The 25,367-nt window shown below is 39.6% G+C and overlaps 2 protein-coding genes across 2 annotated transcripts; both read left to right on the top strand.

Annotated features, from left to right (window-relative positions):
• Window positions 1–544: 544 nt before the first annotated feature.
• LOC139470173 (uncharacterized) lies at window positions 545–6,700 on the top strand. Its single transcript, XM_071252475.1, has 5 exons — window positions 545–739; window positions 1,054–1,081; window positions 4,177–4,377; window positions 6,039–6,157; window positions 6,563–6,700. Exons 1-5 carry the CDS (start codon window positions 545–547, stop codon window positions 6,698–6,700), a joined length of 681 nt encoding a protein of 226 aa, XP_071108576.1.
• An 11,478-nt stretch (window positions 6,701–18,178) lies between these two features.
• Window positions 18,179–23,931, top strand: LOC139470185 (uncharacterized). The gene is made up of 5 exons (XM_071252497.1): window positions 18,179–18,373; window positions 18,688–18,715; window positions 21,704–21,904; window positions 23,269–23,387; window positions 23,794–23,931. The coding sequence occupies exons 1-5, from the start codon at window positions 18,179–18,181 to the stop codon at window positions 23,929–23,931; spliced, it is 681 nt and encodes a 226-aa protein (XP_071108598.1).
• The last annotated feature ends 1,436 nt before the right edge of the window (window positions 23,932–25,367 follow it).

Raw genomic sequence — 25,367 nt, forward strand, 5'->3', positions numbered from 1 at the left:
AGGGGCGAGTGGTGACGAATGGGTGGAGGAAGTGTTTGAGTGCAGGATATTGCTAAATGCCGTACGCTGAGTAAATGATGCACGCGTGGCCTGGTTATGAAAGAATTGCTCATTCTTTCGTCCAGAGACACCAGGCACCTAGAGCACCAAGGCTCGCCTCTGACAATATGTTTAGGACTGCTGTGATATGGCCAATATTAATGTGGTTTGAATATGTATGCAATAACCCTGTAGCATGAAATATGGTTGACATCATCTTGTAGTTATTTCCCCCCAGGTAATATTACTGAATGTTCAACAAGTTTAAAGAACTGTCTCTCCGAAAATTGTTGTAAATGGTTGACAGTAATGAAAGAATGACGTAAACAAAGATAGCTCACCTCAAAGGGGAGGTTATTGGAACAGCGCAATGACGTCAGTCTGATAGTGAAGTATCTTAGTAGAATTGTGGCAATTGTCAACTAAGAGATGTTTAATTTTCAACAGAGCTTAAATACGTGCCTCACGAAGCCTCTTTTTTGCCTGTACATAAGGATTTGCAACAATGCTGCTGCTCGTCATCACCCTGTCGTGTCTTCCCTGGTCGGTTCTCAGCGCTGATGAGGGTAAAGACGCCCTTCTATACCAAGTGGACATCTTCCTGCCCCCTAAGGAAGGGAAGAATGAGACAGCAGATATACTGGACATTCAGGAGACAGTGAAAGATCTATCTGACATCGATGTCCTTTTTTCATTTAAGGTTGTACATTCATTGCGAACAAGTCATTATCCAAAGCACAACATCGATCACCCAATACACTACAATTCCATCGTCTATATATTACCATAAATATATGGTCGCAACAACATATGTTTTAATTTTCGCATCACCTTCTGGATTTTCTCTCAACTCACACACTCACTCACCACAAGAACACCTGAACAGGTTTTGTAAAATGATTTCATTAATGGTTTGTAAAATGGATAAGCAAACTATTCGCAAGAATGTGCAAAACATTTAGCAAAAGGAGTGTCTCAGTTATTTGTTTAAATCAATTGTATTTTGTTGAACAGGAACTCGGGAATCCACGAATTATTCTTGGTAAGTTGACTTAATAATTCAGTTTAATTGTTATTATTTATAAATCAACGTATGTTTACAGTCGGAGTGTATACCTACCGTCATCATATGCCGGTTGGTAATGTTAAATGGTCATCTTGGTGGGTTGTAAGGAATTAACCATAAATGACAAGGTCGTTTGGTATATATTTTAAAGAAACGATGGAGTATTTACGTACTTTACATGGTTCTTGTTTTATTTGTTTCATCAAAATACTAAGGAGCAATCTCGGCACACAAGGTCCAAGGTTTTTATGAGGTCTATGAATGTGACATAGATTGGCTTCTTCTGCTTTCTGTGTAGGATAAAGTACGAGGCCGAGGTCATGATTGGAAAAGTAAGGACCTAGTGCGAAGGAAGCACTGAGGTCCTTACTTTTCCAATCATGACCGAGGACGAGTACTTTATCTGACATATGAACCGTCAAATGAAAAGATTACATTTTAATGATCAAATAAAACAGTATCCTTTATCCAAGTACTGCCGGTCCTAACACTGCATTGTTTATACCGCGCTGGGTGGTACCCAGCTGGTATATCGAGGAGCATTGTCTAATTTTAAAACAGCGCGCACGGCCGCACGTGCTGCACGGAATTTTCGTTACGCGGCATCACGTGTCCTGTTAGAACATTCATTTGACGGAGACACGATGGATGAGGCAGACAGCGACAGAGAACTGTTCATAACCCAGTCCAAAACCGGTGAAAAGAGTGATGAAGCAGAGAGTGACGATGACTTTTTGTTTCGTTTCAAGGAACCTGGAGAGATGTTATGACCGCCTTTATAAAAAAAATACAGGCTTCTTTGGTAAGATTTTTTTTGAAAAATGGTAAACAATGAATCGTTTGTAAAATGGTTTATATATACACTGTATGTACTAATCAGCGTCGGTCGAAAAAAGGAATGAATGCAGTCATATGTTATCCTAGTACTTATGTTGTAAGTGTCGATGGAAATTCGAAAATATTCCAAGATGTTTATTTCTTTTACTGCAGTAAGGCAGCAGGCGAGGAAACTAATGCATTCTACTTCACAGCACTGAAGAAACTGTCTATATTACCACTCTAAATACTGAACTGTACAGTTTGGAGAATGTATTTATGCAGCATGTATGTATAACTACTATTTCAATGCATTCGCACTTTGTAGGCTTGGAATCTGTTGTAATAGATTGAATTTGGTTCTTCAGTTTAATACTTTATTTTATTGAATTTTAGGTCACAGCAGTGAAGCCGTTCGGGTGTACAAGAGGTCTTCAGATGACCAAAAGGCATCAGTTTCCGACCTGTTATGCGTTGTCCCCGACAGAAAGAGAAACGCTGATTCTGAACCAACCGCTCAAACTTCTGAACCAGAATCAAAAGTTTCTGTTAACTGTGGTAAATGCAAAGACAAGCAGTATTCGTTAACTATTAATTTCAACTGAAATAAAGAATTGTTGAAAAATTGGTTTATTTTTTGTTGTTGGATTAAGAAAATCAGGTATCTGAAACGGGCTCCGATTTCTCGAAACAAACTTGAGAATTCTTACTCAAATTTTTTCTGACTAAATTTCTACATGTTTTCAACACTTAAGTCTGATTTCAACCTATACTGTAATTTGCTAATGTCGTAAATCTGGTTTTGACTGAAAACTTGGTTTGTTTCGAAATCAGGGCAAGGTTTTACTTAAAACAGTAAGACCCGATAAGAGGTCTTACTTTCAAAAGTAAAACCCGGTAATAAGTCTTACTTTCAAAAGTAAGACCTGCTACTGGGTCTTACTTTTAAGAAGTAAAACCTCCAACTCAGCAAGAGGTCATTACATGAAATTCGAGTACCTCCAGTATAATGGGACATATCAGTGATAGGTTTATAGGTATTTTTCCTGCAGCTGTTTGAGAAGTTCATGTTGTCCGTTTGGTCATGCTACCCTGAGTGAGTGAGTGAGTGAGTATGGTTTTACGCCGCTTTTAGCAATATTCCAGCAATATCACGGCGGGGGACACCAGAAATGGGCTTCACACATTGTACCCATGTCGGGAATCAAACCCGGGTCTTCGGCGTGACGCATGCTACCCTGAATCCACCTTGCATCTTCCCAAAGGCTGAGAATGAAGCATCATGGAGGGTGTCTCTCAGATGGCCCCATCTTTGCTTGGCATCTCCCTGTGGAGGCTCTGTGACCATATAATCATTCAGGGCACCAGTAAAAGAGTCCACTCCCTTGTGCTGAGGCTTAGCCTGGAGAAGGAGAAGTGCTAGACAGGCAGTGGTTGTGAGAACAGTATGAGAAGTATATTATATCCATCTTGCCAATTTGTAGTGTCCCTCACAACAGGACCGGAATTCAAGGTACCATCTCTTTCATTAGAGTCGCCAAGCATTAACAGCTGTTCTTGAATGGTGACCTTCTTGATGACGGTCTGGAGCTTGTCGTAGAACTGGACCTCGTCCTTTGCCTTCTGTGTGGAACAGAGGGTAGGATCGTAGAGCCTGATGAGTCCCGTCGGACGTGACAAGTCGGAGGGTCAGAAGTCTCTCCACTCCTGCCAGGTTTTATCATTTTAGGCATTGAGTTCTTGACAGCAAAGCCCTTGGTGTTACATTCTACACCAATCAAGCTAGACTTATCACCGGTAGACACCCGATTCCCTGGTTGTGCCATCAGTGTGGGGCAATGGTGAGCCCGGTTCCAGAGAAATCTTGAAGCTAAGGTTACCCTTATTCCCACGGAACTGGACACTGCTACCTCTCCAGGGGGTATGCCTGGGCAGCTTGATCTGGACAACCAGCTGTTGCCCATGCAACCTCTTGCTGATACACACAAGAGGAAGGCAAAATCAAAGATAGCCGCTATTCCCTAATGACACCTCATCTTGGACAGACTACAGTTCAATAAAAGAAGCTGTGAATTATAATTCGACTTCTCATTCAACTTTCAGATGGTGAATAGGGCTTTCTAAGACCATTATATACTTCGCATGGTTGCAGGACATATAAGTCTTCCAAATACAACCTGATGGTAAAACATTTCAGATGTGTGACTATTGATTTATTTATATTTTGGATTTTGAGTTTTCCGCACATGTTTCAGTTCTTGACGTTGAGAAAGCATGCAGTTGGCCCCAGTTGACAGGCTTCCTATCAAGTAAAGGATATGAGTTCAGCGTGACATCCCTCTACTACGACAGTGACTTCGCCCAGGAGCTCGGTGTCAACATGACAAAGGATATGCTTGCGTCATCCTTCGGGAATCGTAATCTTTTGATGGGCAAAATTACATTTCCTGTGAAAGGTAAAAAACTGTAGGAACTAAACATTGTTTATGTTTATGATCATGTTTGCATTGCATGTAAGAGTATTGTGTGAGTAGAGGGCGCTAAGCTTGTCAATCAAATGAATAGCTGTTATAAGTATAAAACGTCAACACCAGAGAACAAGAAGCCTCGATTATCTTGCGAAACAGATTCCATTTGGCATAAAAGGAAAAATAGTGGTGAAAATCAATGATGACACCAGATATTCGCGATAAGGGTAAGAATGCCCTGCACAAGAGTATTTGCATAGAAAAGTAAGTGTTTGTTGCCCTGCGCCTCACATCAGTACTACTACCACGAAACGACGGCCTGTAAACAGTCCGATCAAGTGATCAATGGGCGTACAAAATCAACGAAAATGTCATTTATCGACTTCCGGTGGCCTGATCATGAGGTGTCCAGAATACATTTACTAAGAAAACACAAAGGAAACGAGACTGATGTGCTAATACTAAAGCGCAGTAATGGAGATAAATGAAAAAAGAGAATTTAATTGTCTTCCTGTCTTATTTGCTTCCGTATCATGTGTTTCTCTGTCTATCATGTTGATTAACATTCTGTTATTTTGTAACCTACTCATGTTAATCGCTCTCATCGTTTATCATCCACAAATTATATATTCTGTACCATGTTTATTATTCATCCGGGGGCACGGGTGGCCCAGTCGTCTAAGGCACCGCGATTCGCTGTGCAGAGTTGCGACCCTTGGGCATGCCAGAAACCTATGATTGTGGGTTCGAATCCCGGTTCGCCCAGATTATGTTTCTAGGTTTGTCAGCACCATACCCGTGCTCGTAGGTTTCATCGAAGAGGTAAACGTCTGAGACCTGCATCACTTCGAGCTTTCCTCCCACATTAAGCTGCCATGCCGCGATATTACTGGAATACTATTATTAAAAGCAGCTTTAAACCCAATTCACTCACTCATTATTCATCCTTGCTGGAAAATGGTATAAGGACCTGAAGCCTGACAACGGTATGAGGATCTACACCGAAACGTTGCCTTTACGGGAAAATAAAGAAGTTGTTATCAATAAATTGTGTTTACTTTGCCTCACGTTATATTTATGATTTTAGGGCCACATAAACTTTAGCCATGATGGAAATATAGCTCAGCCAATACATGCTGGAACATGTGATGATAATATACACATCAGGTAAATGGTCATCATAAGTTACATTTGGCATATAAACGGAGAATAAGACTATGACCTCGTAGCTTGTAACGATGCAGCTTAACATTTCATGGAAAATAACAGGGTATGACATACAAATATGACATAAGCGAATTTGGAGGAATAGTAAACATGTACTGTTGTAAAATCGCCCGGATTGCCTTAAAGTTTGTGGTAAAAATGTTTCTAAAGGGATACAAAAAATATCTTGCTGTTTATGATATCCTTTTCATTGTACCGTATTACTGGCGAGGAATATTTCGATCATATTTAACGGGATCTAATCTATGGTGAAGATAGAAACATGATCAAATCTATACAAACCTTTCTGCAATATGAAGATATCCTATTTTCTTGACATTGTAAAACTTTATGATCGTGAAATGATCGTACATCAGCGTCTTAGAAAAGTATTAATAAGTTAAGAGTACTATCTGAATAATCTCATATCGTGTTCCTTTCAGGATTGTCAACACTTGAATACAACAACATGCTGAAATGGACGATCGAGAGACAAACAAACATCATTAAAGATGGCGAACCATTAGCATGTTTCAGAAATCTCGCCGAGTATCCGGTTCAGGTAAGCCCCTCCTCAAGAAATTTCGTTGTTTTTTTTATGATACATAACTAAAGCACCAGTGTTGACTTGTGTGCTAGAATTACCGCATTAGTTTGTTAATTAAAACACACGTGTTATTATCCCATGAACATATGTTCTCAAGTTACCAGTTTGTCTTGGCCTTCCTATTTTTATTTTTTTTACTCTGTTGTAATTGGCTTATGCTGTGCTACATCGGGACAATGCAGTAACAGACAACGTATTTATGGAAAGCGGAATAACAACTGTTGTGGCGATTATTCTCGTATTTTTGGGAATTACAGGTAGTGTTCTTCAATATCTGTACGTAATAATATATGCATGGTTGACTGTGTGAAGAAAATGTTCAATGTCTGTTCATGAGGATTATTTTTCAAACCATTTCAGATGATATTCATTGGGCCAGCTAGCAACCATCGTGAGTCTGGATATAACCAATATTTCCATGTAGCCAGGCACGTTCAGCTTGTTGTCACACGAATCGAAAACCTGGATTCCTACACAGGAGTGTGCCAAGGAGACTAAAATGATATGAACAAGTCACATCAAACTGATGAGATAATAATTTAAAATTATTGCATTGATTATAAGTAAGCCATAGTTATCCCTAAAATGACTCTCAACAAATGCAGTTTCTTTCACTGAATAAAAACATTAATACCATCTGAATTGTATATACTGTCAAGTACTTTGTGCATGTGTATGTTACACACCCGTCACGTACAGCTACAATTCAAACATGATGCATCATGATGATATATCCAAATTCTACAATCGTGCACATCACCAGCTTGAACTTGTTTCAGTGTCAAGTGAATTGGATTCATCAGCACATTGAACAATATTCCAGTTATATTACGGCTTTAAGTGTCAGGAAGCTGGAAATGATGCAGGCCTCTGACTTTTAACCCTTTGATAAAACCCACGAGCACAGGTGTGGTGCTGTCCATTCGAGAAACAGAATCGTGGCAAACCGGCATTCTGATTATCCCACATTCACATGTTTCTAAATTCACATTTTCTAAATCCAAGCCATCCCTCATCATCCATTTATAACCGTCAACAGTATACTGACTTACTGTTTGTGTAATGCGCTAAACTTATCGACGATGGTAATCTATTAAAATAACATAACCCCATTTATCTAGTATTCAGTGATTAACGAATTTTCTCAGGATTATCTAGCATAGCTCAAATACCATTTTATTGATGGAAGTGAAGAACTTCTGTAAGTCCCTTACCTTTATACTCAAGATATAAGTCCACAGTGCCCATTTCCCCCCATCTAGCCAAGCCTTGGTTATACACTCATAAGAGAATGGTGTAAGGTAACTACTAGGTCTTGTTACGAGAGGATTCCCAAATTAAAACAATATTTTAACCGAGAAATCTGTTCGTAAAAGAACATAGTGTGAAACCAACAAAGAGCCAACAGGTGGTATACACTCAACAAATGTATTACAAAGTTCACTAAGCTTGCTAATCAATACAAATTACTGCACAGCAATTTCAATGACAGTGAACAATAGAGTCGTAGTACAGTATTCAAAGGCAATATATAATATGATGGCAGTGGTCAGTATCAAATACAAAAGTAACAGAGGTGACAGCAAAAGTTAGAATTAATCACATATATACTAGTATGTATATATACTTCACCCAGTGACAACAGTGGTCAACCTTCCGAGATGGGCTAGGCAGGGAATCAGGGATGATGAGCGATCCCTTCATGAAAGATTGTTCCAATGTGATGACAATACGTGAGAGGCGAAATGTGTGAGAGATACGTAAACACGCTATTTTCCCTTTATATACAACCTACCCAACCACTGAAAAGTTCAACACGTGCCCTCTTCCGGTAAAAGCCCCCGTGAGGACTGGTGGAAGATAAGAATGTGTCCACATCACCCTATTGCTGGTCGAAAAGGCGACCGAATTGGGCAGCCTGTTTGCCGTGGGCTTCGACCCTGTGTCGGCAGAGGAAGGGATTCGACCCTGTGTCGGCAGAGGAAGGGAGTCGACCCTAACTTTGCCCCGACGGACGGGAAAATGGGCCCGACTCTCTCAATAATGTCATGTCATGCCCTGGGCATTAAATATATCGCACAAACATTTGGTAAATCTATTCAAAATGTCTAATATATATGTATGAATCTATAAAACTTGCTTAGAGTCCTATGCCCAGGAGGTGGTGGCTCATGTGCCAATCTGGTGATTCTGACCTCCGAATTCTGTACGTCTCCAATTAATTGTCATGGGCCGATCTAGCCTGACTCTTGATTTGGTAGATAACTTTAGATTTCCGAGTCAAATTTGTTGGAGTATACCACCCCTTTATCCCCGGTCTTTGCACCTTGGAATTCCACTGCAGTATAAGACTGTCCTTGTAGAGACTCCGTGGTGGCCGGGGGAAAAGGGGTGCTGAATCATTTTCCTTTCAAGATGGCTACCCAACACCATGATTCAAAATGAGGATATATAGAATCTGTCATTTCACCTGACGAAAATATCAACAACCGATCTGACCATTGGCAACATTTTTTTTATTATCGAAACTTGTGACAAAGAACCCATAAAAATGAATCTGTTTGCAATCTCCAAAGGTATCACTGACATCTGTGGAGAGGTTACAAATGTCACCAAGCTTTGATCCAGTTCTCTCCTTGTGGAATGTGCAGGGACACATCCTTCAATCTTCTCAAATTGAAAGAGTTTGTAAATATCAAGGTTGCTGTCTCTGAACACAGGACACTTAACTCATGCAAGGGAATTGTCTGGCATGACTGAGAATGAAATAGTCAAAGAACTTGTCCAACAATCTGTCACAGTTGTCAAACGATTAACTTTCTAAAAGGCTGGTGTGGCTGTATAGATCAACACCTATCTATTTAAAGAGACTTTTGCACTTTTGAAAATTTCACAATCGATCAATGTCGGTTACTGTAGCATTGGATTGGAGGTGTATATCCCTAACCCACTCAGGTGCTACACCTGCCAAGCGTTTGGACATGGATTCAAATCCTGCCATGCCTCTGCTGTTTGTTACGGCTGCAGGGACAAGCACGAGGCCACTGACTGTAGAAAGATGTGAAGTGTACAAACTGCGTTGGGAACCATATGGCCTAAAATAGATCCTGCTCTGTGTGTCAACGCGAATCACAAATAATGAAAGTCAAAATCGAACACAATCTCTCGTACCATGAAGCAAAACAGAGGGTTGTAGGTATTACTGCAACTACCATGATCTGCCATTTCCAACTCTACTCTCGTCCTCCTGTCACCACTACCTCTTTCGACTGCCAGACTGATCTGACATGGTTCATGTCTGTTCAGCCACTGCAAACCCCTTCCTTACAAAGACCAGATGTGACACCTTCGTCTGTGACTCCTCCTAAACCAAAAACTGTAAAAATGTTGAGTCTCAGGCTCCTTACACCTCAGTTGAACTTAATTAACGAAACAAAACCAGCAAAAAGAACAGCTGCAGACACCAAAGGCCACTCTCCTTTAGAAGTCCCAGTAGAGGTCCATAACTCCATTGGTCCTCTTGACATGGAGGTAACTCCATCTCCACATGAAGCAAATGGGAGTACTACAAGGCCTTCCTGTGACATTTCTCCTGTAGAAGCACCACCGTGAAGCCACAAAACATTATCCAATGGAATTGCAGAGGTCTGAAGAAGAATTTTGATGAACTACAACTTTTAATCCAAGATTTTTAACCGTCAGCTTTTTGTCTCCAACAAACATATCTAAAGAATACAGATCTATTTGATATCCATCACTACAGTTCTTATCACTCGTTTTCCCCTCCCGGTGATAAAGCTACAGGAGGTTCTTCTATCCTGGTGAATACAGGGCATAATCCAGAGCCCTGTTCCACTCAACACTACTCTACAAGCTGTTGCTGTCCGTGTATATTTGAAGATGGTGTTAACATTATGTTCACTGTATCTTCCACCTTCCTCAACAAACTGTGTACGATCAGCTCCCGAAGCCCTGTATCATCATGCACGATTTAAACGGTCAAAATCTCCTATTAGGATGTACTGGTACAAATAAAAAAGGAAAAGTCCTTGAAGATTTTATCTCAGATAATGATTTATGCATCTTCAATGATGGTTCTAATACCTATCTTGCCCCTTTTCACATTCTCTGCCCTAGATCTTTCACTGACAGATTCATATATTTTAAATGAATTCGAACGGTCGGTCCATGATGACCTTTGTGGAAGTTGCCATTTTCCAACAACACTTACAACCATTAATCCGTCTGATGAACCACATTCAACAAGGTGGAACTTTACAAAGGCCAATTGGTCTTTATTCCAAACACTATGTACTGAAAAACTAAAACCTAACAGTTTCAGGATTGTTCCTGATCCTATAAAACCTTTTTTCGGATATATTAAATGCTACTGGAGACGAAAGCATTCCTAAGTCCTCTGCAAATACACATATACATAAACCATAGTTTGAAAATGATTGTAAACAAGTTAGGGAAAATAGGAAGAAAGCCAAGAAATATTTCCTATGACATCCGATTGTCCACAACCTGAACAACATTAAGATCACGGTCTCCAAAGAGAGACATTCCTTTTATCAAAATAAACGTCAATCCTGGAGGTACTTTGTTTCCAAAATCAATTCCCGCACACCCATGTCCAAGATGTGGAATATGATTCAAAAGATTAAGGTCAAAGGATCAAAATCTGGAGTTCACCATCTCAAAGATGGTAATACACTTTTAACTACTAATTATGAAATTGCCAACAAACTTGGTGACACTTTGGCAAACCTACTATCAAACTATAATCCTCAATTTCAGAGGTTTCGAAAACAGCAGGAAAAGGAAAAAGTCAACTTTATCTCTCACACACACACACTTCAGCTCCTGAAACACTACTCGATTCATGTTTGGAAACTATACTTAATACACTCTCTCAAAAAAGAAACGCAACCCTATATTTTCAAGATGTTTATCTCAATATTCAAGTTATTATAACACATTTATTATTGAAGACAACAACATGAAATTTGGCATGGTTGCAGTACAGTTATGCAAGTTTAAGTCCAGGCTTCGACAGTTCTCTCACTAAGATTGACTTGACGCAAGGGGGCGTCTTTCTCAGTACCTCATATGAGCGCCACGAGCTGCGATCACAGGATTGCACCTCCTTGGAGCAGAACGGATTAGACGCCGGATTCTTTCCTGAGGGATTGCTCTCCACTCCTCCTGCAGTACAACGGCTAGTGCATCCAACGTCTCGGGCGGCGGTGTACGTGCACGTACTCGTCGATCCAGATAATCCCAAAGATGTTCGATTGGGTTGATGTCTGGTGATCGGGAGGGCCATGGTAACACGTTGATGTTAGAATTCTGGAGAAAATTCACTGTTGCACGAACAGTGTGCGGCTGGGCGTTGTCGTGTTGATAGAGCTCCCTCTTGAGGCTGTAAAACGTCATTGATATAGCGCTGGGCTGTCAAATTGCCACAAATGATCACCAAGTCTGATCTTTGGTTGTAAGACATGGCCCCCCACACCATGACGCTCCCTCCACCAAATCTGTCGACCTGCCGAACACATTTCGGGGCAAAACGTTAGTTTCCTCTTCTATAGACATGCTGTCTTCCGTCATGGCGTTGTAAGCGAAAACGTGATTCGTCACTAAACCAGACGCGCCTCCAGTTTCTGAGGGTCCATATCCGAACGTTGGTGCACCACCTAAGTCGTTGGCGTCGATGTTCGTGGCGTAAAACAGGTCCAATAAGTGGTCTTCTTGCACGTAGACCGGCCTCTCGTAGACGGTTCCTAATTGTTTGTGCAGACACTCTTCTCAAACCTGGCACCTATGTTGCAGTGACGGTAGGTGTGGCTAGCCAATTACGTAGGTGGGTGAACCGGATGAATCGATCCTGAGGTGGTGTGGTAACACTTGGCCTACCACTTCTGGGGCGATCTTCAGTTGCATGACACTGGGTGTATTGGCTCCAAAGTAGGGAATCGTTGTTTTATGAATATTGAGGTGCCAGGCAACGTTTCAAAGCTTTGTCCGGCCTCAATACGACAAATTGCGATATTTCGATCTGCAGCACTCAACCGTGGCATATTCGACCTTGTCTTTCGGTGAAAATGATAGAGTGAATTGCTAATCAACACGTGCTTTTATAAACTCATACTTCTACTGCTCTTTCCATGAATTGCACGTGCATGAGGCTTTTGGCATGGGCCACGTGAAAATTTTGCTCACTATGATAAGAGTAACAATAAAATGCCCTTGTGCACGAAAATTAATGTGTTTTGGCGCTTACGTTAATAAACAGTGTACATGGTATCCGTGCATATCAGAAAAAACTGTTTTTACAATCAACATTTTTCTTTTTGGGGCTTTCTAACATTTTCAGACTGGTGTTGCGTTTCTTTTTTGAGAGAGTGTATATTTGATGAAATATGGAAAACCGGCAATTTCCCTCCTTCGTGGCATAATGATATTATTTTTTCTATTCAAAAGCCCGGAGACAATATCATTAACTAGCTGTGTTTGTAAAACCATGGCGCACATGGTCAACAATCGATTAGTGTTCTACTTGGAGACCAATAATCTCCTGAGTGACATCCAGTGTGGTGTCCGGAAAAAAACAGAAGTACCATTGACAATTTGGTGCATTTAGCATCATTTATTAAAAATTCCATTGTCAACAATCAACATACTCTATCAATCTTTTTCTATCTAGAGAAGGCATGTGATTCAACATGGAAGCATGGTATTTTAAAAGATTTGCATGAATTTGGATTGAGGGGCAAATTACCTCGGTTCATATCTCAATTTTTATACAACAGACAATTTCGAGTGGGCTCTTTCCTGTCAAGATCATGGCGTCACTCAAGGTGGCATACTATCCGTCACACTTTTCAGCATTAAAAATTAATAGTCTCATTAAAGTATTAAACAATAGCGTTGATGGTTCACTTTTTGTGGACGATTTCAATATTTCTTGTCATGGTAAGAAGATGAATACAATAGATCGACAGCTACAGCTCTTAACATAATTAAAAAATGGGCGAACGAGGTGGCTTCACATTTTCTAATTTTCTCCATTCATTTTTGTCGTAAATACACACCGCATAAGGATCCAGATATATTTTAGATGGTACTCCTTTCAAGGTAGTAGAAGAGGCCAAATTCCTGGGCCTCATATTTGACCATCATCTCGCATTCTCACCACACATCAAATATCAAAGGTTCTCGAAAATATAAATTGTCAATGCAAGAGAATAGCCACTCAAGTGTGCCCATCGAAACAGATTCCATATGGCGTAAGGGGCAAAATAGCTCTGAAAATTAAATAAATCTCTAGGTGTTCGTGAAAAGGGTACAGGAAACGTAACAAAACAAGAACATCGAACCAACTCATCAACGACAATTTTGACACTGTCAGGCGGGGCAACCTGTAAATTAACAAAAGGTCATGGGTCAACCTGTAACCTGTAAATTAACAAAAGACCAGGCATCTTTAAATACAACTGAAAGAAGAACACACTAAGAACTGTTTACAAAAATATTTTATATTTTATTTTTGTAACAATTTCAAAAGTGAAGACACTTTTTGTGCTACGTGGTAGCTACGCCACTGCATACTATCACCGTCTGCGGTATACAGGACCGGAAGTGTACACACTGGCATCTAAATATAGTAATTTAATGACGACTGATCATCGTCCAAACACAACGCAATGAGCGTTTACCGAATAACAACAGAAACAATGCAACACAGCTACAATTACTGTTAAACAATAAGCTACACTGCCATGTAACACTCTCCCCATTTGTGGAAAAAGTACAGTAAATAATAATAAACATTATAAATGATTATTAAGAGAAATGATTACAAAAAATGCAAAAAAATGTTTGTAGTCAGAACTGATCACATCATCCTGCAACAGGACTGCACCAGCACCAACGTCACTAGCATCTCCTGCCAATTTGAAAGATTTTACAAAGTCTTGTGAACAGGAGAACTCTTGGCAATGGCTTTATTTTTTTCAAAAGCAGCCTGACATTTGCCGTCCAAACAAGTTCCACCCAGAAATGTCCACCTTTGCTTATACGGGCTGTCTGTGACCTTGGCCTGTGACATGAACTTAAATTGGATATGTACCTTTTCACTACATTAACAGTCAACGTGGCTTCAGTAATAGAGTGACAGTGAAATATATCGAAGAAGGTGTTATATTGTGTCCAGTAGAATGTAAAATTATACATGGGGCGGATCACTGATGTGACGTTTACATAATCTCGTATGGTTATTGAATACAGACTGCGTACTTCATTCTCTATACACAGCATGATGTTTTAATATTTAACCCTGTAAAGCAAAATGTTTACTGGCTACGATAAGCGCGTTTTTCAAATCAATTCAGCTGGTGTACTCCGCCCCATTTAGCCAAAGTAGGGTCGAAGTAATTCTGCAGGCACTTGATGCTTAAAATGACGTCATACACAGTTTGTACACAGGAATGTGCCAAGGAGACTAAAGCGATGTGCAAACTCTGTGTTTACTTGAAGGAATAGAGAAGGGGAGTTAGAGAGTGAGAGAGCAAGCATGCAAGCAGGCATCTGTTGCCAGTGTTATCCGTGCGGGACGCCTCGTATTTCTGATAGGATAAACACATTTGGTATTTATATCATTTATCACCAGTTTAATTACACCCGTGTCGTGATCATAGTGACAATTAACTTCCTATTTGCATAATGGACGGACATATATATATATATATATATATATATATATATATATATATATATATATATATATATATATATATATATATATACACAAGCACGTACACTTCAGCCAACATATATCTACCAACAGGTCGACACTGCCACAGGCTGAAAAGGTAAGTTCAATCAATATATAATTTTGGTACGTATTGGCCAGAGGCCTTTTGTAAATAATTGCAGATCCACATATACACAGAGAGAAATAATTATTCAGTGTAAGGTCTTCGACACCCAAAACAATCATTCGTTTTGTAATATATTAACTGCATGCTGAAATATAATATACACATGATTTTATCTCTTTGGCATGTCTCAACACTTGAATAAAACTCCTTTTTCTTTGGTTTGTAGCAACTTTTTAAATTTGTCCATTGTTGGAGTGTCAAAAGAAAATGAACATTGTTATGTCGATCAGTTTCAATGGATAGATTAAAGATGTTGCATCATTGCCCGTTTGGCTGACAATACCACGCCATTCTTTAAGGAGGCACATATGCATCATTCTAGCAATTAAATATCCCACAATACATGTTAGTCAGAGACAGTACCATAACGGCTCCATAATTATATTTATGACCTTTTGTCATTTTATATGTATGCGGCTAACGGTGAAATCGAAACTCTCACGAGATAGACGTATATATTGATCGAATGTGTTGAAATAAGAAATCCAATTAAAATGGGTGTTCAAAGCAAAAGTGGGGCACATGTCAGGACACCTTATCGTCCAAGACACCCACTTCATTCTGCAGACTGTGTGTGTGTGTGTGTGTGTGTGTGTGTGTGTGTGTGTGTGTGTGTGTGTGTGTGTGTGTGTGTGTGTGTGTGTGTGTGTTTGTGTGTGTGTGTGTTTTTGTGTGTGTGTGTTTGTGTGTTGTACCGCATTTTCATAAAACCATTTTATTCGGGGTGTTCTTTGCGAGTTTGAGAAATCGCTTATTGAAGAAAGTATGAACAGTTTCTATTATTCGGCAGTACGATGTTCCCCACATTTCAGCACCGTAACATAACATTACATTTATTTTATTTTGAGTTGAGTTGAAGTGTCTGTTATAGTCATACTTTATTGAAGCCTGGTATTTAATCGTGTTGAAGAATAAGTTGCAATAGCAGTGTGAAGGGAAAAAGATTGGGTGAGCATTGCAAGCTTGACCAGAATTCCTCCCTGGAACATTTCTCGATGGCTGCCTGAATAACATACGATACATTGCAGAGGAACTGTGGGTAAGGGAGATAATCACTCCCACTGTGATACAGCTTGAATAATATACGATGTACAACATTGCAAGGTCAGGGCATGATAAAGCTCTATACTACGCCTATAGCTAAATGAGATAATCGCTCAATGCGCAATAATTTATTCTTACAAAATAATAACCTGTTAACGGCGAAATGAAATATATTTCCCCCAAACATGTTTAGCTCTTTTAAAAACAAAATGAACAAATTGCATGCGTTATCTACATTTACGAAACGTGACTTTGTCTCAGAATGTGACAGGCGATTGGTTAAAACATGTCCAGATTAAGTCACTCACGCCGCTTTTAACAGTATTACAGTTAGATCACGGCGTGTAAGCTTAATGTGGGAGGAAAGCCCGAAGTGATGCAGGTCTCAGACGTTTATCACTCCGGTGAAACCCACGAGCACGGGTATGGTGCTGACAAACCTAGAAACATAATCGGGGCGAACCGGGATTCGAACCCACAATCACAGGTTTCTGGCGTGCCCAAGGGACGCAACTCTGCACAGCGAATCGCGGCGCCTTAGACGACTGGGCCACCCGTGCCCCCTGGCACTATAGGACGTGCATTTCGTTGCCAACTAAAGCTTTACAAAATTTTGTGACGCTACCCCTGAGATAACATGATTAATAGGAAAGGTTTAGTTCCCATATCGATAACATGCATTTCGCCGTGATCTAAATCTTCCACCTGATTACCTGCACCCTTACGTTAAGACAGATATCTACGTTTGAACATTATACAACACCACTAAGATGAGTGGTTTATTATCTAAATAGATCATTACTTTTCATTATCCGTTTAATTGTGGTTATCCACAATCCCAAGCCAAACAAGTAGGTTTTAAATTGCTTATATTAATTTGCTACAATTTAATCACGTGACTAAAACATTCCACAGGTGTATTGAGGGCCTGAACTTACACATGTAAACATAAGCAGGGTTTGGTGTCGCTGGTTATTGTGATTTGAAGTGTTTCTGTCGTACGAGTTGCAACTTGTTTCCACCAGTTATGTTAGCAGACAGCAGCAACTGCAAGCCATGAAACAGTGTGCTTACCGAGTAAGTTGCACTGCATGACACCACAACCGAGGTGAATCAACGCCAGGCGCGTGACATGGCGTCGTGGAACGAACAAGGTGGAGGAACATTCGTGACCAACTCGTGTTATTCCGGGACAAGCCGAATAGCGACTCGTGCCCCTCTCATGGCAATTTTTGCGACCGGGTTCCGTCTTAGCGCCAACGGGCATACCTAAAACAATTGTCAACGCATTGCGTTATGGTTCACAAATATTTCCCCATATATTATATATATTTCAGATGAAATTTAAAGCACATCTGGACATCCGGAATTATACAGTATGATTAAACACATTTATTTGTGTCTTGGGTAAATTTTTAGATGCAAGACGTGTAAAATCAAAAATTATTTCTGAGGGATTCTTTGACGAAGAACTTGAAATCATACGCGCATTCTGATTGGTTTGTTGTATATTCGCACATAATATTCATCGATAGGGGGACGAGTCTTCTTGCAGGTTACAGAAAAGGGGCGAGTGGTGACGAATGGGTGGAGGAAGTGTTTGAGTGCAGGATATTGCTAAATGCCGTACGCTGGGTAAATGATGCACGCGTAGCCTGGTTATGAAAGAATTGCTCATTCTTTCGTCCAGAGACACCAGGCACATAGAGCACCAAGGCTCGCCTCTGACAATATTTTTTAGGACTGCTGTGACATGGCCAATATTAATGTGGTTTGAATATGTATGCAATAACCCTGTAGCATGAAATATGGTTGACATCATCTTGTCGTAGTTATTTCCCCAGGTAATATTACTGAATTTTCAACAAGTTTAAGAAACTGTTTCACAGAAAATTGTGAGAGAACTAAGAGATGTTTAATTTTCAACAGAGCTTAAATACATGCCTCACGAAGCCTCTTTCTTGCCTGTACATAAGGATTTGCAACAATGCTGCTGTTCGTCATCACCCTGGTGTGTCTTCCCTGGTCGGTTCTCAGCGCTGATGAGGGTAAAGACGCCCTTCTATACCAAGTGGACATCTTCCTGCCCCCTAAGGAAGGGAAGAATGAGACAGCAGATATACTGGACATTCAGGAGACAGTGAAAGATCTATCTGACATCGATGTCCTTTTTTCATTTAAGGTTGTAAATTTATTGGGAACAAGTCACAATCCAAAGCACAACATCGATCACCCAATACACTACAATTCCATCGTCTATATATTAGCATAAATATATGGTCGCAACAAGATATGTTTTAATTTTCGCATCACCTTCTGGATTTTCTCTCAACTCACACACTCACTCACTACAAGAACACCTGAACAGGTTTTGTAAAATGATTTCATTTATGGTATGTAAAATGGATAAGCAAACTATTCGCAAGAATGTGCAAAACATTTAGCAAAAGGAGTGTCTCAGTTATTTGTTTAAATCAATTGTATTTTGTTGAACAGGAACTCGGGAATCCACGAATTATTCTTGGTAAGTTGACTTAACAATTCAGGTTAATTGTTATTATTTATAAATCAACGTTTGTTTACAGTCGGAGTGTATACCTACCGTCATCATATGCCGGTTGGTAATGTTAAATGGTCATCTTGGTGGGTTGTAAGGAATTAACCATAAATGACAAGGTCGTTTGGTATATATTTTAAAGAAACGATGGAGTATTTACGTACTTTACATGGTTCTTGTTTTATTTGTTTCATCAAAATACTGAGGAGCAATCTCGGCACACAAGGTCCAAGGTTTTTATGAGGTCTATGAATGTGACATAGATTGGCTTCTCCTGCTTTCTGTGTAGGATAAAGTACGAGGCCGAGGTCATGATTGGAAAAATAAGGACCTCAGTGCGAAGGACCAATCATGACCGAGGACGAGTACTTTATCTGACATATGAACCGTCAAATGAAAAGATTACATTTTAATGATCAAATAAAACAGTATCCTTTATCCAAGTACTGCCGGTCCTAACACTGCATTGTTTATACCGCGCTGGGTGGTACCCAGCTGGTATATCGAGGAGCATTGTCTAATTTTAAAACAGCGCGCACGGCCGCACGTGCTGCACGGAATTTTCGTTACGCGGCATCACGTGTCCTGTTAGAACATTCATTTGACGGAGGCGCGATGGATGAGGCACACAGCGACAGAGAACTGTTCATAACCCAGTCCAAAACCGTTGAAAAGAGTGATGAAGCAGAGAGTGACGATGACTTTTTGTTTCGTTTCAAGGAACCTGGAGAGATGTTATGTCCGCCTTTATAAAAAAAATACAGGCTTCTTTGGTAAGATTTTTTTTGAAAAATGGTAAACAATGAATCGTTTGTAAAATGGTTTATATATACACTGTATGTACTAACCAGCGTCGGTCGAAAAAAGGAATGAATGCAGTCATATGTTATCCTAGTACTTATGTTGTATATCAAGTAATGTTGTAAGTGTCGATGAAAATTCGAAAATATTCCAAGATGTTTATTTCTTTTACTGCAGTAAGGCAGCAGGCGAGGAAACTAATGCATTCTACTTCACAGCACAGAAGAAACCTATATTACCACTCTAAATACTGAACTGTACAGTTTGGAGAATGTATTTATGCAGCATGTATGTATAACTACTATTTAAATGCATTCGCACTTTGTAGGATTGGAATCTGTTGTAATAAATTGAATTTGGTTCTTCAGTTTAATAATTTATTTTATTGAATTTCAGGTCACAGCAGTGAAGCCGTTCGGGTGTACAAGAGGTCTTCAGATGACCAAAAGGCATCAGTTTCCGACCTGTTATGCGTTGTCCCCGAGAGAAAGAGAAAAGATGATTCTGAACCAACTGCTCAAACTTCTGAACCAGAAACAAAAGTTTCTGTTAACTGTGGAAAATGCAAAGACAAGCAGTATTCATTAACTATTAATTTCAACTGAAATAAAGAATTGTTGAAAAATTGGTTTATTTTTTGTTGTTGAAGGATTAAGAAAATCAGGTATCTGAAACAGGCTCCGATTTCTCGAAACAAACTTGAGAATTCTTACTCAAATTTTTTCTGACTAAATTTCTACATGTTTCCAACACTAAAGTCTGATTTCAACCTATACTGTAACTTTGTACAAAATATCACACTGAAGCGTTCATGTGGGCTAAATTTGCTAATGTCCTTAATCTGGTTTTGACTGAAAACTTGGTTTGTTTCGAAATCAGGGCAAGGTTTTACTTTAAACAGTAAGATCCAATAAGAGGTCTTACTTTCAAAAGTAAAACCCGGTAATAAGTCTTACTTTCAAAAGTAAGACCTGCTAATGGGTCTTACTTTTAAGAAGTAAAACCTCCAACTCAGCAAGAGGTCATTACATGAAATTCGAGTACCTCCAGTAAAATGGGACATATCAGTGATAGGTTTATAGGTATTTTTCCTGCAGCTGTTGTTTGAGTAGTTCATGTTGTCCGTTTGGTCATGCTACCCTGAATCCACCCTGCATCTTCCCAAAGGCTGAGAATGAAGCATCATGGAGGGTGTCTGTCAGATGGCCCCATCTTTGCTTGGCATCTCCCTGTGGAGGCTCTGTGACCATATAATCATTCAGGGCACCAGTAAAAGAGTCCACTCCCTTGTGCTGAGGCTTAGCCTGGAGAAGGATAAGTGCTAGACAGGCAGTGGTTGTGAGAACAGTATGAGAAGTATATTTTATCCATCTTGCCAATTTGTAGTGTCCCTCAGAACAGGACCGGAATTCAAGGTATCATCTTTCATTAGAGTCGCCAGCATTAACAGCTGTTCTTGAATGGTGACCTTCTTGATGACGGTCTGGAGCTTGTCGTAGAACTGGACCTCGTCCTTTGCCTTCTGTGTGGAACAGAGGGTAGGATCGTAGAGCCTGATGAGGCCAGTCGGACGTGACAAGTCGGAGGGTCAGAAGTCTCTCCACTCCTGCCAGGTTTTATCATTCTGGGCATTGAGTTCTTGACAGCAAAGCCCTTGGTGTTACATTCTACACCAATCAAGCTAGACTTATCACCGGTAGACACCCGATTCCCTGGTTGTGCCATCAGTGTGGGGCAATGGTGAGCCCGGTTCCAGAGAGATCTTGAAGCTAAGGTTACCCTTATTCCCATGGAACTGGACAGTGCTACCTCTCCAGGGGGTATTCCTGGGCAGCTTGATGTGGACAACCAGCTGTTGCCCATGCAACGTCTTGCTGATACACACACGAGGAAGGCAAAATCAAAGATAGCCGCTATTCCCTAATGACACCTCATCTTGGACAGACCACAGTTCAATTAAAGAAGCTGTGAATTATAATTCGACTTCTCATTCAACTTTCAGATGGTGAATAGGGCTTTCTAAGACCATTATATACTTCGCATGGTTGCAGGACATATAAGTCTTCCAAATACAACCTGATGGTAAAACATTTCAGATGTGTGACTATTTATTTATTTATATTTTGGATTTTGAGTTTTCCGCACATGTTTCAGTTCTTGACGTTGAGAAAGCATGCAGTTGGCCCCAGTTGACAGGCTTCCTATCAATCAAGGGATATGAGTTCAGCGTGACATCCCTCTACTTCGACAGTGACTTCGCCCAGGAGCTCGGTGTCAACATGACAAAGGATATGCTTGCGTCATCCTTCGGGAATCGTAATCTTTTGATGGGCAAAATTACATTTCCTGTGAAAGGTAAAAAACTGTAGGAACTAAACATTGTTTATGTTTGTGATCATGTTTGCATTGCATGTAAGAGTATTGTAGAGGGCGCTAAGCTTGTCAATCAAATGAATAGCTGTTATAAGTATAAAACGTCAACACCAGAGAACAAGAAGCCTCGATTATCTTGCGAAACAGATTCCATTTGGCATAAAAGGAAAAATAGTGGTGAAAATCAATGATGACACCAGATATTCGCGATAAGGGTAAGAATGCCCTGCACAAGAGTATTTGCATAGAAAAGTAAGTGTTTGTTGCCCTGCGCCTCACATCAGTACTACTACCACGAAACGACGGCCTGTAAACAGTCCGATCAAGTGATCAATGGACGTACAAAATCAACGAAAATGTCATTTATCGACTTCCGGTGGCCTGATCATGAGGTGTCCAGAATACATTTACTAAGAAAACACAAAGGAAACGAGACTGATGTGCTAATACTAAAGCGCAGTAATGGAGATAAATGAAAGTTTAATTGAGAGTTTAATTGTCTTCCTGTCTTATTTGCTTCCGTATCATGTGTTTCTCTGTCTATCATGTTGATTAACATTCTGTTATTTTGTAACCTACTCATTTTAATCGCTCTCATCTTTTATCATCCACATATTATATATTCTGTACCATGTTTATTATTCATCCGGGGGCATGGGTGGCCCAGTCGTCTAAGGCGCCGCGATTCGCTGTGCAGAGTTGCGACCCTTGGGCATGCCAGAAACCTATGATTGTGGGTTCGAATCCCGGTTCGCCCCGATTATGTTTCTAGGTTTGTCAGCACCATACCCGTGCTCGTAGGTTTCATCGAAGTGGTAAACGTCTGAGACCTGCATCACTTCGAGCTTTCCTCCCACATTAAGCTGCCATGCCGCGATATTACTGGAATACTATTAAAAGCAGCACTCATTATTCATCCTTGCTGGAAAATGGTATAAGGACCTGAAGCCTGACAACGGTATGAGGATCTACACCGAAACGTCGCCTTTACAGGAAAATAAAAAAGTTGTTATCAATAAATTGTGTATACTTTGCCTCACGTTATATTTATGATTTTAGGGCCACATAAACTTTAGCCATGATGGAAATATAGCTCAGCCAATACATGCTGGAACATGTGATAATAATATACACATCGGGTAAATGGTCATCTTAAGTTACATTTGGTATATACAGGAAGAATAAGACTATGACCTCGTAGCTTTATAACGATGCAGCTTAACATATCCTATTTTCTTGACATTGTAAAACTTTATGATCGTGAAATGATCGTACATCAGCGTCTTAGAAAAGTATTAATAAGTTAAGAGTACTATCTGAATAATCTCATATCGTGTTCCTTTCAGGATTGTCAACACTTGAATACAACAACATGCTGAAATGGACGATTGAGAGACAAACAGATATCATTAAAGATGGCGAACCATTAGCATGTTTCAGAAATCTCGCCGAGTATCCGGTTCAGGTAAGCCCCTCCTCAAGAAATTTCATTGTTTTTTTTTATGATACATAACTAAAGCACCAGTGTTGACTTGTGTGCTAGAATTACCGCATTAGTCTGTTAATTAAAACACACGTGTTATTATCCCATGAACATATGTTCTTAAGTTACCAGTTTGTCTTGGCCTTCCTATTCTTATTTTTTTTACTCTGTTGTAATTTGCTTATCCTGTGCTACATCGGGACAATGCAGTAACAGACAACGTATTTATGGAAAGCGGAAGAACAAAAATTGTGACGATTATTCTCGTATTTTGGGGAATTACAGGTAGTGTTCTTCAATATCTGTACATAATAATATATACATGGTTGACTGTGTGAAGAAAATGTTCACTGTCTGTTCATGAGGATTATTTTTCAAACCATTTCAGATGATATTCATTGGGCCAGCTAGCAACCATCGTGAGTCTGGATATAACCAATATTTCCATGTAGCCAGGCACGTTCAGCTTGTTGTCACACGAATCGAAAACCTGGATTCCTACACAGGAGTGTGCCAAGGAGACTAAAATGATATGAACAAGTCACATCAAACTGATGAGATAATAATTTAAAATTATTGCATTGATTATAAGTAAGCCATAGTTATCCCTAAAATGACTCTCAACAAATGCAGTTTCTTTCACTGAAAAAAACATTAATACCATCTGAATTGTATATACTGTCAAGTACTTTGTGCATGTGTATGTTACACACCCGTCACGTACAGCTACAATTCGAACATGATGCATCATGATGATATATCCAAATTCTACAATCGTGCACATCACCAGCTTGAACTTGTTTCAGTGTCAAGTGAATTGGATTCATCAGCACATTGAACAATATTCCAGTTATATTACGGCTTTAAGTGTCAGGAAGCTGGAAATGATGCAGGCCTCTGACTTTTAACCCTTTGATAAAACCCACGAGCACTGGTGTGGTGCTGTCCATTCGAGAAACAGAATCGTGGCAAACCGGCATTCTGATTATCCCACATTCACATGTTTCTAAATTCACATTTTCTAAATCCAAGCCATCCCTCATCATCAATTTATAACCGTCAACAGTATACTGACTTACTGTTTGTGTAATGCGCTAAACTTATCGACGATGGTAATCTATTAAAATAACATAACCCCATTTATCTAGTATTCAGTGATTAACGAATTTTCTCAGGATTATCTAGCTTAGCTCAAATACCTTTTTATTTATGGAAGTGAAGAATTTCTGTAAGTCCCTTACCTTTATACTCAAGATGTAAGTCCACAGTGCCCATTTCCCCCATCTAGCCAAGCCTTGGTAATCCACTCATAAGAGAATGGTGTAAGGTAACCCCAAGGTGTTGTTACGAGTGGATTCCTAAATTAAAACAATATTTTAACTCAGAAATCTGTACGTAAGATAATTTTGTGTGAAACCAACAAAGAGCCAACAGGTGGTATACAATTAACAAATGTATTACAAAGTTCACAAAGCCTGCAGATCAATACAAATTACTGCACAGCAATTTCAATGACAGTGAACAATAGAGTCGTAGTACAGTATTCAAAGGCAATACATAATATGATGGCAGTGGTCAGTATCAAATACAAAAGCAATAGCAAAAGTTAGAATTAATCACACACACACACATATATATATATATATATATATATATATATATATATATATATATATATATATATATATATATATATATATACATATATATATATATATATATATATATATATATATATATATATATACTCACACGCAAAAGAAACGCAAGTGGTTTTAAGCAAATAGGTAACAAACACGGAACCATAAATTGATACGAGTTTTAGCATGTAGTGAAGCATGATGGTGTTATCAATATTTTTGGTTGCATTTTGGAAGCTCCGAGTAAAAACGAAACATGAAAAACGAATCGCCAAAATGCACAATTTCAATGAATATGTGGGTATCATGCACCCATTTGTCG

The sequence above is a fragment of the Haliotis cracherodii genome, unplaced genomic scaffold (assembly GCF_022045235.1).
Source record: "Haliotis cracherodii isolate W230 unplaced genomic scaffold, xgHalCrac1.p SCAF_20, whole genome shotgun sequence".
NCBI lineage: Eukaryota > Metazoa > Mollusca > Gastropoda > Lepetellida > Haliotidae > Haliotis > Haliotis cracherodii.